Source organism: Anabrus simplex, chromosome 1, assembly GCF_040414725.1.
Source record: "Anabrus simplex isolate iqAnaSimp1 chromosome 1, ASM4041472v1, whole genome shotgun sequence".
NCBI lineage: Eukaryota > Metazoa > Arthropoda > Insecta > Orthoptera > Tettigoniidae > Anabrus > Anabrus simplex.
The window spans coordinates 1,137,753,326-1,137,769,694 of record NC_090265.1 but is presented as its reverse complement, the minus strand read 5'-3'; the positions used below and the strand labels follow the sequence as shown (position 1 = coordinate 1,137,769,694).

The window sequence follows — 16,369 nt, the reverse complement described above, 5'->3', positions numbered from 1 at the left end:
GTTTTCAAAGAGAAAAACATTCTCCACTGTGACTCCAGCCACACCGCGTGTCTGACCCTGTGCTTTGTTTATTAACATTCCAAAGCAGACTCTTACAATGAATTGGACTCATTTGAAACCAAAAGGCAAATCTGAATGAATCATAAGGATTCTTGGCATTAAGACTGTTTCTCCTGTGTCACAGCCACTTAAAACAGTAGCTTCAATCAAACAGTTCTTCACAGTTTTCACTATCAATCGCGTTCCATTGCATAACTTTAGTGGGATAGATTATGTAACAATATAATAGGCACCCCTACTTCAAAATCAGCTTGTGTGGTGGCAAGCTAGAAGAATGTATGGTAATGAACAGCTTCTTTACTACTGACTACTGTGTCTACTGAGTAATATACTTGAGCCTGAGCAGTGAATCTGGAGAAAGATGACTCTCTCTGTGTTTGTGAAGTTCTGTGTCCTATGACAACCAAGAATCTCTTTGTAGATCAGTTTTATTGTGATGTGATAAACACACATTTTCCAATGCAATGTACAACAACCTAGATTCTTTTTTTTTTTTTTTGCTAGGGGCTTTACGTCGCACCGACACAGATAGGTCTTATGGCGACGATGGGATAGGAAATGGCTAGGAGTTGGAAGGAAGCGGCCATGGCCTTAATTAAGGTACAGCCCCAGCATTTGCCTGGTGTGAAAATGGGAAACCACGGAAAACCATTTTCAGGGCTGCCGATAGTGGGATTCGAACCTACTATCTCCCGGATGCAAGCTCACCAAACCTAGATTCACTTTTCTCCTCAGCATGATGGATTATCACAGATTTTATATTGATAACGAGAAATAACTGGAAAACTATTAATTATTGTATCGTAGCAAGTGCAACAAAATGATGATGTTGTAACCTATGGCTTTATTAGGAAGCAACTCCGATACAAAATCAATACCTCTAAACAACGGTAATATACAAATATAACATTAATAATGTACAGATGTATTAGGGAACAGAGTCTTCCTTTCATCTTTCTTCTGGCTGTCAAGTATAGGGCTGGTAAATTTCCTTGTTTTTGTTGGGTTGGGTTGAGCCCTGTGCATTGAAGTAGGCATTTTGAGTCCATCACTGATCCAGTCATTTTGCAAATAGTACACTTTTCCATCGGGTATATTTTGATTCTAGCTAGATGTGCAGCTAAGCAGTCATGTCCTGTTTCCAATCTGAAGATCACTACTGCTGCTTTCCGTGGCTTGCTTTTATTTTTGTCCCATAGGTCATTTTTTTTTTTCCATTTCTTCATTGCAGTAAGTTGAGTAGTTTCTTTCTTCCATTTTCCAAGGTTTTTATTTCTGATTATCTTTTTGACTGAGTTAGCTGCCAGTGGTTTGGTTCTCATGTAGGTACTAGTGCTTTTTTTTTTGCTAGTTTATCTGCTAGTTCGTTGCCTTCTAATGCTACATGTGCAGGGATTCATTGGAAAGTGATGTTTCTCTTTAAAGTTTTAAATTTTGTTAGTAGATGTTCAATGTCATGAATCCTTGATGAATGGGGTTTGGTATTTGAGGATACTGCTTGTACGGCAGCTAGTGGATCTGTGAGTAGGACTGCTTTTTCAAATGAATTGAGTCTATAAATCAGATTTTGTAGGGCAAGATAGATGGCTTCTATTTCTCCATCAAAGTTATATCTGCCTACTGGAGCATATTGTGAGAATAATTGGCAGAAAACTACAGCACCTGCTCCTCTGTCATCAATTTGTGAGCCATCTATGAAGAATCTTAACCACTGATCATCTTAGCATTACTGGGAAACTATCTCCTTATCTGAGATTATCTGGGAGAGATAGGTTGGTTTGTACTGAGGTGTAATCTAATGGGCTTATTGGATCAGGGGTGGTTTCAGCAGTTATAGGTATTTCTTGGGTTTTTAGTCGTTCATTGTGTCTTATTCTGGGTATCCAGTTTGCTTTTTATGATGTTTCCATTTTAACCAAGTTTATTGCAGCTTGTTTTTGTATTTCTCTTTGTATTGGTGGGTTATTTGCAAATAGTTGTACAGCTGTGATTGGTGTTGCTTTAACTGCTCCTGATATTAATCTTAAGGCATTTGATTGTATTCTTTCCAGTTGTTTTACACATGTTTTATTTCCTGTGACTATTACCTCATTTCCATATTTAATTATAGGTTTCACATATGTGTTACAGGTATGTCGAGTGGGTCTTGTGTACATCTGCCTGCTAATCTCTTCATCAGGTTAATCCGTTTATTCGGTTTTTCAGACGTTTTTCTTAGTTGGTTTTTCCAATTTAATTTGTTGTCCAGTGTCAAACCTAGATATTTAGTGCTGTTGCTCTTTTCTAGATGGTCATCTTCCAATTTGAGTTTGAACTCAGTATTTTCATGTTTAAGTGTGAAGAACTGATGTAGTTTTTGTCTTCCTGACAATCATATTGTTCTCAGTCGTCCATGAGATAAGTTCTTCCAGGGCTGCATTCATGGTTTGTCTTAGCTTTTCTTTCTGTTTGTTGCTTTTGTTACTGGCTGATGTCCAGATAACGACGCCATCAGCGAACATGTTGTCCTTAATGCCAAAAGACATTGTAAATTTTTAGGAGTGTTTTACGTGCATTGGGGCAGAATTAAAAAAAACCTAAGGTGCATGAAATTAACAGCGAAACTCCAAACACATCCACCGCTCCCCCCATCCCAACTCAACTGTGTAACCTTTATACTTGTGTGTGTAGCCTGTGCAAGGAAATGTTCACAGATGGAATTAAAGAAAGCCCAGGTGCATCATATTATCAGGGAAACTCCAAATACAGTCAAATGTGTAGGCTGAAGAACGAAAGGTTCACAGATTGAATGAAGAAAACCCAACGTGTATCAAATTGCCACCGAAGCTTTAAATAGATTGTGGAACGAAATAGTTATAGACGAAATAGAGAAAAGGCGAGGTGTATTGAATTAATAGCGAAACTCACCACATATGCACTCTTCTCTGAAGTTCCAACTCGGCCGTTAGGTGCCGCCGAAGACGTTGAAGCCCGCTGGCTCACAGCCCTACTACTTTGTCCTGAAGGTGGCCATTTACATTCCCATATTTCAGAATTGAAATTGTGTATTAAAAAAAAAACCCTCTACCATATCTCCGAAAGTATTGATGAAAATTACATATTATAAATGACATTTTAATCTACATTAGTTACTTGGAGGTAAAAAAAGACAATTCATTTTGATAAGGATTAAATGATTAATTAAAAATGTTTTTAAATCTGACAGTTTTTTAACTGCAATTGAACATAAAAACCCTTACAGTGGGTTGTGTATTCAAGATAGGTATAGGCTGCCACAGACTTTTTTTTTTTGGTAGAACTCCTTATGCTTAACACATTGCTGTCCGGCCCATCTGACGTATAACTGGCCCCTGTCGCCGGAAGGTTTTGGCAGAGACATGGAGTTATTGCAGGGTAGCATAATTTAATAATTTTAGGTCCATTCACAGTTATATCTGTCCACTTTAAAGTTTTTGGTGAGATTTTATATTTCGTTTCATTCTGGTATTGATATCTGTTTGATTCCTCCACCATATACGCCAACAAATAATTACAAATGAACAAATTGACATCACAACCTATATTTTCAGGTTCACACGGCGAAATTTTAACGCCAGGCGTCCACGAGAATGACTCCAAAACAGTATAATATCCTGTTAGGCAACTCACAGTCAGAAATAGGGAGAATATTATCACCAGTACTTACATCTAGACCATCTTTGCTATCTGAAGCATCAGGTCATTGCTCACATGGTGCAATAAACGTGTCATTCAACGCATCACTTCCACATAAATGCATGACACTAGCACTAGAATTATCATTAGACAAGTCATCTTCACTCTCCTCACAATCAAGGGAAACATATGACAAATTATCAGCGTATAATTCATGTATAATATCACCAGGAGCCAGTCCACTGTTTTTGTTTACCGGGGCTGCCATTTTTGTTTACTAGCATTGATGGATACACGGAAGATATTCGAAGGCAAAAACAAATGCAACTGACGCACTAAAACGGGCAAAACCAGTACTAAAAGAAGCGAAGTTTTTCTACCATTTAGGCACATCAACGATAATCTCCAAATAGTTCCTCAATAACCGTTAGATGGCATCAGAAGACAGACTTGCACAAACACGTATTTATACGTGATCGGCTGCCGAGCACCGTGCTTGGAAACACGTATTGATACGTGAGCGGACAGCATTGTGTTAACAATTCTGGGCTTCATAATATTGATTGGTTTAGCCAGTGTAAGCTAAAGAGAAACACGAATGGCTAGTTTTTCTTGGACTTGCCTCACTGAAATCATTACTACTCAGCTTCTTTTGGTCAAAGATGAATGTTTCTACACATAACCCTTTCTCAAGAAATGCTTCATACATAATGATGAAAACTGCATCAAAATCCATCTAGTGGTTCTCCAGATTAGCCATCACAGACAGACAGACAGACAGACAGACAGACAGACAGACAGACAGACAGACAGACAGACAGACAGGATTGAGGACTTTATTTTGTACTATGCAGAGATGCTCTTAGGAAATTGATGCAATAATTTAATTCACATAATTCATACAGAGGTACAGGATTAAGTCTATGGAATCATCCACTGTTGTTGTACAACAGAAACAGTTAACACACCTGTTTAGAGCACAAGAACTGACAGTCAAGTTTTCAGCTCTTTTGCATTAGATATGGACTATTTTATGGGAGAAATTATCCTCAAAGCATTTTCTGTAATTCCAAGTAGTAAACAACTTAGTTTAATTCTGTGTGACATGTTACCATCGCAATGTAAATGACATAAATCCTAAACACAAATCTGGACAATTCATAACACAGTTGACATAACATTATGGTATATCCTGAGAATTTAAAGTTATTCAGTGTATGTCTTGATATGTTTCTATAGACAGCCAACTGAACATAAAACAGCTATGAGCTTCTCATGATTCAATCTCTCTAATAGAAATGGTTAACTCACATCTTTATCAAAATGAGCACCGATGCATTAATTTACAAAAAATGTGGACTACAAACTCAACTGCACAGATATAAACAGGTAAGGTATTTACTTCATAAATAAGAATAGGTATAACTTCCTTGATCTATTTTTAGGTTGCAGAAAAGTGTGATCTCCCTCTAAAATATCTGGAAATAGAGCCAGAGCTTCCTACGTCTCTCTTATTTTTCTTAGATTGCTTAGTGAAAATTCTACTATTCATTTCCATTCCTAGAAAACCAATAATGCATATCTGCAATACCTTGCAGATCTATGATACAATAACCAAGACAGTTCATGCATTGGAATTACACAACAAATACAGAGCGAGTGGCTGCGAGGTTTGGGTCACGTAGCTGTCAGCTTGCATTCGGGAGATAGTGGGTTAGAACCCGATTGTTAATAGCCTTGAAGATGGTTTTCCGTGGTTTCCCATTTTCACACCAGGCAAATGCTGAGGCTGTACATTAATTACGGCCACAGTTCTTTCCTTCCCACTCCTAGCCTTTCCTATGTGTCGATATAAAGCAAATTTTAAAAAAAATGTACACACAACAAATCGTCATTATTAAGGTGTTTTTTTAAAATCATGCACTTTAAATCCAGATAGCATCTGAAATCCCTCCTCTTAAAAATCTTGTTCAGAAAACTGATACAATTTTGTTTGAATAAAATGTTATCATATTAAAGAGTTTGATTTCTTGTTATAATAGAAAATCTGGTTGATTTGCTTATTTGTTCATTCATTTCCTATTTCCTAAGTGTTTGTGTCAAATTAAAGTTAACAAACTGAACCAAACATGCTATCGTGAGACAAGTTTCTACTGTATAGTGCAGGGCCTCTCAGGGTGCATGCGCTTGGTGCATGCACTGTGCACGATGCAAAAGACGACTTCGCTTGGTTGACCAGAGTGCAGACCCCCCACTCCTCGATTTGGAGCAATAGCGCTGTCTCTCTCTTTCCCCACGCCTGTCTCGCTCGCGCTCTCTGTCTCCCTCTTCCTCACTTGCTGCGTAGCGCTCCAAATCCGAGCCGAATTGAGCCGAGCTTAGCCGAGTAGCCAAGAGACGAAGCGTTGGTCCGAGCCGTGCCGAAAGGGAGCGATGCGCAGTGCACGGAGCTCTTGCACCTCGATTTGCACGCGTGAGATTTTGGGCGTTTGAGAGGCCCTGGTATAGTGTTTACCTGGATTATTTTGCTAAGCTCCTCGAATGAGCTGTTACATTCACCACAGTACCGTGAACCAAACATGCTATCGTGAGACAAGTTTCTACTGTATAGTGTTTACCTGGATTATTTTGCTAAGCTCCTCGAATGAGCTCTTACATTCACCACAGTACCGCTGTGCCAGCAGCTGAATCGCTCGGTTCACCTGAGTACTACCAGCACTGCTGGTTTGGACACCATCATCCAGGGCTCGGTCCAGTCGATGCTCACTGATCTTTAGCAACAACAACTACAAGGAGGAAAAATAAAGAAAAAAGGTAAAAATAATTAAGCTCAATTATATCAATATTATTTTGGTCACTCAACAATGCTTCCCCATCAGAAAGTAAACATTAAGACAAAAACAGACAAAGAAATCATTCATAAAACTTTTCTTCTTTTGAAAAGAGATTAAATAAATGATTACAAATATTACACAAGGAAGTATAAAATAGAGTACCGTTACCCATTACATATAACTGCTCAATCTATTTAGGCAAAATAAAGAGAAAAATGTAAAATACAGTGACCAACAAAATACATATCACACTTTTCAATGTTCAGTCTTGGCAGGATAGCTAACTGTTAAAAGGAAGTCATTATAAAATCTTCAGTTGAAGGAATAAGAATGTAATGAGTACACAAGTCATACGTACTGAGTGAATGCTACATTTTAAAGAAGTTTTATCACAATAAGAAAAATTAATTCTTAAAAAAGTTTAGTGGGTATTTTCATGTGAATTATCTATGTATTTATTCCTGTTATATTATTGTATTCAGGTTTGATATGCATATACAAGCATAGGAAACAGATGGAACGCAGTGACTTACAAGATACGCATGCCTATAGAAAGTACACATAAAAGACGGCAATTTTTGGTTGCAGGCTTTGTCAGTGGAGAGTAGAGTAAGCATGGTAGTGGCCACTGTTGAAAAAGTGTCTACTTCCACAAAGTAAGCACATATGCTGGATAGGTGAGACAAGATAATGCAAAAGTGGAAAGGTTATTTTATGTTTAAGCTTGGTACTTCCCTGTACCTAAGGACCAGTCAATGTCAAACTTCAGAATCTCTATTTAAAAATTTCACTATCCCTTACTACAAATCTAAATACCACCTTCAGGAAATCAAAATAACAGGGATAATGGTCAGAGCTCGTGGTCATTCTTCAATCCTAATGTATCAGAGTAGTTTGCTTAGGTTTTGACTTGCAAAGGTCAATGAAAAAGGTAGATTATATTACTGGAAGTCTATCTCAGGATGAACAAAGTATTGGGAACAGTTATGACCAACTGTTTCATTCAGGTCAGTTTGTGAAATGTGTCTGGCCACTGACTGCAGTGTCAGTTGACCACTTAAAGGAGAGGATATTAACACACACTTTATGGGAAAAGTAATCGGTTCTGTGAAAAATGGCTGTTTATTGAGGTTACCACTAAGTGAAGGTGGCCGTATAGGCAGGTTTTGCTCTCTTGGTATTATTATTATAAGGGTCATCATCTAGCAGACACAAGCTTATTTATTTGGTATATTTTTAAACATAAATGTTCACATTATACATTTTCATTTATTAAGGAACAACCTCCTGTACTTACAGGCTGCCATTAAAACAAGGTGAAAAATACAAAATTTCATCTATAAAGTTCTATTAGTTAAGGAAAACTCTGAATTATAACAAGCATAGGGTATAACAGTATAATTAGTGCAGCATTTCCATGCTGTAGAGGCGGTGTCTCAGGATCTTCCCTTATGTGTGATCTACACTATAATCCTTCATTTCTAACTAGCACTGAATCTCCTCAAATTTCTCATGAATATTTAATTTGTTCTAATTTGGTCTGTATTACGTTCATTTACATTACTAACAAATGTTTCGATTCTAGTCAGACTAGCCTTCATAATAGTTCTTTGTTTTAATAACACTTTAGTATCGGTTGTTATGTTAGGATGGGGCATAAATTGGTAGAAACAAAGGTGAGGAGAGCCTTCTTACCTGTACTGTCTGATAAATCACTGACCAGAACTCTGTAAGTTGCTGTAACTGACTCAGTGAACTGCCAAATGGAAGATTCTGTACTCAGATGATGTTTGCTCCCCCTGACTAATATGTTGACCGCTAGACAACGCCTCTTTCAAAACTGTGAGCTATTTGTAGGCTGCCCACAGAATAGCAACACTGTCACAAATATTTTCATATATGTCCTTGTTGATGCTCATGCAGCGAACAAGCAGAAATGGAACCTAGCCATCTTGTGTTTTCACACACATGCTTAAAAATACCGTTACATGAGTATAGTAAAACTGTCTTACCGCTTTCACGATAATTCCATGCGCACTGAATCCACATCCAGGTCGTAGTGACCAATGTTTATGTCTATGGTACTTAAAAGAAGGAACTGTAAACCGTAATAACAGTAATTTATTTACAGCATGCACTGAAGCATATGGAATGCCAAGTTGCCATATTACTTTTATCCATTGTCTTCATGCAGGCACACACTGCCAAAATGCCTACTACAAATTACAATCGGTATCAACATTTATACAGCTATGATAGCATCAATCTAACTATACAACCACCTTATAACAACTTTAAGCCCACCTGATGGCCATGATTAGAGGCATGATTTCTTTGCATTAATTTTTGAATGATTTTGCAAGAAGGATACTAATTTTCGCGTTATTTCATGAAACAGATTTTGCCATATCGCTTAAATTTCGCTTTAATGAAATTCTAAAATTAATCATTAAAGGTTTCATTATTGTGGTTCTGAATTATTTACATGAATGGTAGATGTATAAATTACAAGTAAGCATCCAACATTATTTCATTTTATTCCTGATTATGATTACATAGCACTTACATTACAGTATCATTGGGCCATCCTACCATTCCTTACTTTGTGAAAAGATAACATAGCACATGTTACAATGGAACTCTCTTTCATTAGTCGTCTCTGGTCATTGACAATCAAATTGTACTTTTAAAAAAATTTAAAAAATGCTCTGCATCAACGGATAAACAGGGAACCCAAATAGACTTTAAAACAGAATTTGCAAACTTCAGGTGCATTAATTTTAATGCTAGCAGTGACTGAATTATTTCAACTTGTTGACCAGGATTTTCTTCAATTTGTTTTTGCAGAATATCTTTAAAAGCAAGGTATTCAGCAATAATATCAGACTGCTTCAACATTTTAAAGCCAGAAAATTATTGTACTTTTTTACTCAGTGACGAAACATTTGTATAGTTTGATTGAATTACATTGTCCGGCTCCATGGCTAAATGGTTAGCATGCTGGCCTTTGGTCACAAGGGTCCCGGGTTCAATTCCCAGCAGAGTCGGGAATTTTAACCATAATTGGTTAATTACCCCAGCACGGGGACTGGGTGTATGTGTTGTCTTCATCATCGTTACATCCTCATCACGACACGCAGGTCGCCTACGGGTGTCAAATCAAAAGACCTGCACCTGGCGAGCCAAAGTCCTCGGACATATCCCGGCACTAAAAGCCATACGCCATTTCATTTCATTGAATTACATTAGTTGGATGAAACAAATCATTCAAAAGTCCAAATAAAATGTGAACATCACTTGGGGACATGTGCTTTTCAATTTTTTTGGACATGTGCTTTTCAATTTTCTTTACAACTAAGACACTGACATTTTGGAAGAGAAGAGTCGCTTCACTTTTTTTTAACGATTCACTAAACCCTTCAATAATCTTACTGACTAGTTCACCAACATGGCCAGAAGCAATTACATTCATTCCATCTTTCAGTTCTGTTATTTTCAAAACAAGCAAGTGAGAATATGGATAATTAGACCCTTCTAATTCAAAAACTATGTCTACAATAAACTTGCAATTTTCAGAAACAAATGCTGCTTGGGAGTTTACCAGGTTGCAAAATCTGGCATCTTCCATTTCTGCCAACCAGTTTACCACTGGTACAGGTTTCAGTGACAACTGTTTGAAAAATGAGTGGAGGATATCTACATTTGCATGTATGTAAGAGGCAGCTTTAAACCAACTTCCCCATCTACTCAACACAGGCTCGGGATACAATGAAATTGACATACCTGGGAAGTTTTCGTCTAGGTATGAACGAAACTTGTTTGATTTTCCTTGACATATGAAAACAGTTCTTTGTTTTTGACACAATGGTATTAAGTTCTTTCAAATTCTTTTGCAGGACATCACCGAACAAACTGAATTTATGAGGCCAGCAAGTGATGTGAATTAAATATTCTCCCATAATTCCCTTATGCAGTTCACAACATTTTAACATATACGGGGCGGAATAGTTATCGCATACTTTTTTTTTTTGCTAGTGGCTTTACGTCGCACCGACAGATAGGTCTTATGGCGACGATAGGATAGGAAGGGCCTAAGAGTTGGAAGAAAGTGGCCACGGTCTTAATTAAGGTACAGCCCCAGCATTTGCCTGGTGTGAAAATGGGAAACCACGGAATATCATCATCTTCAGAGCTGCCGACAGTGAGATTTGAATCCACTAACTCCCAGATGCAAGCGCACAGCCGTGCACCCCTAAGCGCATGGCCAACTCGCCCGGTATTATCACATACTTTACATTCTCATGGTTAATTTCAAAATTATGCAAAAACATGCAGGATTGCTCGAGAACACGTTCTGCTGTTCGCAGTATCCAGAAATGCACATTCTAACAAAAACATTTCCTGTTCAGATACTGGATCTTGAGTTTTGATCAAGACTGCAAACACACAGCGGCCTGAAGAGTCTGTAGTTTAGTCGCAGATAAGAGCCAAGTCCGTTTTCCCTTTCAAAGACTGTTTGACGCTTGCTAGTACTTGTTTGAGCACCGGGGGATGTATTGTTTCCTTAGTTGGTTGGCTGTGGGAAGGTCTCCAGATCCTAACTAATAGAAAAAGAATCTTTATCAGAAAGAGGTCTTAGAAAACCTAGTGTTACTATCACTGATCGTTGTTTGTGGAGGTTTAATTGATAGACTGTACATACCTGGTACATACTTTTGAGGCCATTTCCGGACTGCAGGGTCGTCTACCTCCTCCAGCGGGATGTTGGCTTTGAGTAGCATTGCTGTTGTTTCGTGAATAAATGCTATTTTTTTCACTCTTAGCTTCTTTTGCATATCTAATGAGAGTTCTATTGTTGCCTGCCGTTTCACTGTTGGAGTGATAAATTTACGTTCTGAATGTTCCTTATTTTTAAAACAATGTTTTGAGACAGTGTCTTTTTTCTCCCACTTGATACGAACATTAATACACCAGTCAATTGTGCTGCTTGTAGCTGCCATTAGGGATTCCAGGATTGCACAATGCCGTGAGGAGACAGGCTGAAGTGGGATTAACAGCCACCACAAGAACAACATTCCAAACATTGCGTTTGGCAAGAAGCCTGGAGCCAACCCCTTTTCTTTGATGCCATGTCTTAAAGAGATTTTCCAGAACATTAATGATAACATATTTCTTTCCTGTTAATGAATTTTTGTTCACTCTTCCTTTTCTTTTCATACATAATCTTGGAACAAAATGTCAAGTTCGTTATTCACTACAGATTTCGCTGTAATATCGCGCTTATTGCAAAAGAATTGAATTTTGCTTTAAAATGGCCTTATCGTTTTAATTCATGAACATAACATCCACATTTTCTTAACCAGAAACATATGATTCGTAAAGATGTCACAAAATCGCTTCAAAATATTTTTTGTAGCGTTTATTGTTAATGCAAAAAAAAATCATGCCTCTAGCCAGGATCGTTAGTTGAAGTCTATACGGCGACATCATGGTTAGCTGGTTCACCTACTGGTGTCTGGTTGGCCATTTTTGTTCTGTACTTAACATCTCTTTAACACGTACTAAATGTACGTAACACGACCCAAGAGGTTGAAAGTCGGTTTCGATTTTAATAATTTTGTTGCAATTTCTCAAGCTCTGTATACTAAAAATATCATGTTGAATTATGGGAAAGCAGCTGAGCTTGATAAACTGTTTGGTGCATCAATTCTTTCACAAAAAGAAATCTGGTTTGGTAACTGTTCACTCAGAGATGCAATTCAAAATCAACTGAACTGCAGTCAAGAGTTCTCTGCATTTGCTAAATTTTGTTTTGGTTTATTGTGGACTGCAACAGATAATGTTGACAGTGGGTGTTCTTTATCCCACTATAATACAGTGGTTACAGACAGAAGGTGCGACTTGAAGGAAGGCAATGCCAAACTTATTACAATGTTTTCATTTCAACAATAATTTTTCTTGTTGCTTTCAGCATTTTGATTTGTTGTGAACCCTAGCAAACAAAGTTGATTGTGGGCATATTTTATCTCATAAAATAAACCCTAATTTTCAGAAAAATATGGTAATTAAGAAACAATGATAATTTTGATCAAAATAGATGCTAATTTTTTCAGTCCTTAAATTGGAACTTCAATGTCAAGGCTGGGAAAGTACATTGTGAGGATGTAACCAGTGAATATGGGATGGATGAGTGTTATGACTGCAGAAACGATCTCTTTCAGTTCTGTCAACGAGAAGAGTTTATAATAAGAGATACATTCCATAAATTACCAGCACGGTGACTATACACCTGGAAATCAAATGCCGTAACTGAATCCAGAATTGTGAGGAATCAGATTGATTATGTCCTTATTAAATGATTTAGAAAAGCAGTAACGACTTACCCCGGAGAAGATGTTTCATCTGATAATTAACCCATTTGGTGGGCAATGCGGTGAGATCTGCGGCTACAAGTCGCTTGCTCAGCAGGGAACACTGATCCGTTGATTCTAATTATCCTTTTTTTTTTCTTAGTTGCCTACCTGTGGAGGTTTTTTCTTTTTTAACAGCATGTTCTGGATGAGCTTGCCCTCTGATGTGAATTTTTCAACTACTGTATGTTCTTCAAATACCAATGTGTTATTCAAGAGTTGCATCATAAAGGACGCAACTTACCTCTGGGCAAGAATAACCTAAAGCCTAACAGTCTTGCGCTGAAACATTACCTCATCGCCTTATCGACCCTTGGATGCAATAATATTGCTGTAGAAGGGATTTCTGGAGATGATACTAAACGGACCTCTCTGATGACACATTAGAACTGTGACATAATTTATTATCCTCAGTCTTGAGTTCTTCCTTAATGACAGGAGTGTGTGTTTACCGCGAATCATGGAATTTATCGTATCCATGTATTCTGTAATACAGACACAATTCACGATTTCCTTCTAAACCACAGGGACCAAGGTTTGATTTCTTTTTCTCACAAGTCTGAACCAATTCCTGCTGCCATGGCACAGTGGAGAAAGGAATCAAGTCACGGACCTACAGTACAAAGTGAAGCTCTGCACAGTTTACTCATAAGGAGCAGGCGGACACGGTTCCTTCCACCACAGTAAGGTGTGTCTTGCTTAGCACAATCAACTTATGTGAAAAAATAACGTTATAAATGGACTTAGGTGCTTTCTCCACCGACTGATTGAACTATACCCTTAGCATAGTCACTTGAATACAATATGGTTAGCCACTGTATGATACTGGTGATAATGTTTGAAAGCCCAATGCTGATCTTGAACGGCTACAGCAATTTCATTTGTCTGGCAGTGAATGTGTTTCCAGCAAGGTGTGTTGGAGAGGAAGAAATTGTTTCATTGGCAGATGGAATTAACTTCTAATGGAACAATGAAGGAATCAACAGCAGACAATGGATACCTGAACAGGAGGTACAGCAATTAATAGTTCCATAAATTTAGTATTTATTACAACTAATTATTTACCTCCAAGGTAGGTTTGTTAGCAATAAGCTGCTTGTAGACACGATCAGCCTTCTCCAACAAAGAGTTAATGGTAGCTACTGTCTTCTTACGGTCTTCATCACTTTCAATAGGGTCAACAGCACAGCAGGGCCGGCCTGTCAATGTGTAGTCGAACTTGGCATATTTACAGAAGCCACAAGCATGGCAAAGAAATGGGTCCTTCTCATCGTAGTTTATAGCTCTGAAAATAAATTAACAACAAAACATTTCAATTGAGAAAGAAGAGAACTATCTGCACTAAAGAAAATACTTTTTTTTTTAAATCCATATATTAGCAAAGCCAGAAACTGAAACAAAAAGTGGAAAGTGAGCTTTAAACAAATTCAAGAACAGAAAAACTAAACCAAAATAGATGCACAAAAAGGAAATTTCTCTTTTTTTTACCATATGGTAGAGTGAATTTCTCAATTCCTCGTCACTGTTCCAATTTCTGCTAATAGTTTTATCTATGCACTAAGTATTGTGTGATTAGAAAATTAAGTTGTAAAAGTAGTATATGAATTTTTCCTCTAACACACACTTATTATTACCTTCTGATTCCTCTGAGGAAGCGAACCATATCTGAAACGTAACATACATTCACATTCCACAGTAGTAATGTTCTACAGAACTGTTTTATACCAGCCCTCATTGACAATTTTTCTGAATACACAATTTAGAGAGAGACAGACTCCATTATGGATAGCTGCCCTAATACGAGGGAAAATACAAAGATTCAGCCTACTGATGAATCTCAGAAGACAACAGAAATGTACCCGATGCATTTACTGGACATATTCCAAAATGGCGCCTACGAAAGGTAGAGACCAGCCAAGGTAAAGGAATGTGTAGCAGAGTATCGATATTTAAGTATGTTAGAAGGCCATGACTGATTTAAACCTACCACACTATGAAGGCAATGTGCAACAGAGTAGAATCGACTGAATTGTTTTTTTAAAAAAGAAGAAGGATCGAACGGATTATTAGAAAAACTTACTTAAAAAATTGACTTCATAACGACAAGACATGCTGAACATTGCTCTGAAGAATTAAGCAAGATTGATAGTTTCTAACGAAAATATTAAGTTGAGACGACGTTAATACTGAAGGAAACAACGTGCTAATCCCTGAAATACTGTAAGGAGGATATAAACCCCAGAAATTCTGGAAATTTTGTCCGGATACTTATACGCTAATCGTCTTGAAGCATAAGGCTGACCGAGACGCGAGAACTGAAGACTGAACTACAACAGGAGAAAATAATAGCAACGATATCGTAAATAGAGACGCGATCATTGGAAAATTATACTTCCCAAAGGAAAATAAGCTAACTTTGAATATACGATTAAGACGAGGCAAATAATCTCCTACTGGCCTCAAGGAATAAGAAAATATTTCTGCAGAGGAAGGCTAGCAAAGATATATACAGTTATCAACTATAAATACTAAGATTTCAGAGAACCATGATGAATACATATGTTTCAGAATTGATGTATATTATCTACAGTATTCCTGAGGAAATGATGGCTTGCTAAATCGGCATAGACCGACCTGGAGAGAGATGTCGTCCTGACAATTAAAACCACCCGACCCGAGAGGAGGAGGTCACTCAACCTGAGCTACCAGAGATGAGGATCCGTCCAGTTGTCGATCCGTGGCCTGTGACCAAACCGTGGAGCAGTTGAAGAAGACCAACTAAGGCCCGAGATATTGAATGGCGAGCTAAGTAATAGTAATAAGTAGTATAATTTCTTATGTAAAGTATTACCAGTATGTGCAATAGAACTGAATAGCCTAAGCGTGAAATAATTAAGTGTGCAATTAATATAAGGAAGTGCAGTGTGAAATATCTAAGATGATATTAACATTTATTAAGTCAGTGTGAACTTATGATATCTCGTGGCATACTGGTTACATATTTATTATATTATCTTACCAGAGGAGTGAGAATACGATTTTTAAAGTGACATAGTGTAACAGATGTTTGCAAAGAATCCCAGTTAGCTAAAAAGATCTATGAATGATATAGTACCATCCGAACCCAGATTACGTCACAGAGGGACGCATATTTTGAATTGTTTAATTTAGGTTACCATACTCTTTGCCGAATGATTATATTGGAAGAGTAGATACCGTATTTGGGGTTATGTGTGGAATTATATGATAAATCGTGTTGTAAGAAATGAATTCTGCGCTAAAACAATGTCATGCCTCGTTATATTTAATGATTATTGGAGGTTAAACGCGTTAATTGCAGATGCTGAATAAGTTAAATATAAGTTGAAATGAAGGTTATAGATGAAATAATGGAAGTGTATGTGATGTTTT

At 37.5% G+C, this 16,369-nt stretch overlaps 1 protein-coding gene across 1 annotated transcript in view; it reads right to left on the bottom strand.

Moving 5' to 3' along the window:
• The window catches only part of poe (E3 ubiquitin-protein ligase-like protein poe), a 797,274-nt gene that overhangs the window by 128,264 nt on the left and 652,641 nt on the right, over window positions 1–16,369 (bottom strand). The window contains exons 63-64 of the mRNA XM_067137373.2: window positions 14,024–14,243; window positions 6,333–6,500 (exon numbers count right to left, since the gene is read on the bottom strand). Coding sequence (XP_066993474.2) covers window positions 6,333–6,500; window positions 14,024–14,243 — 388 coding nt within the window. The remainder of the gene's footprint in view (window positions 1–6,332; window positions 6,501–14,023; window positions 14,244–16,369) is intronic.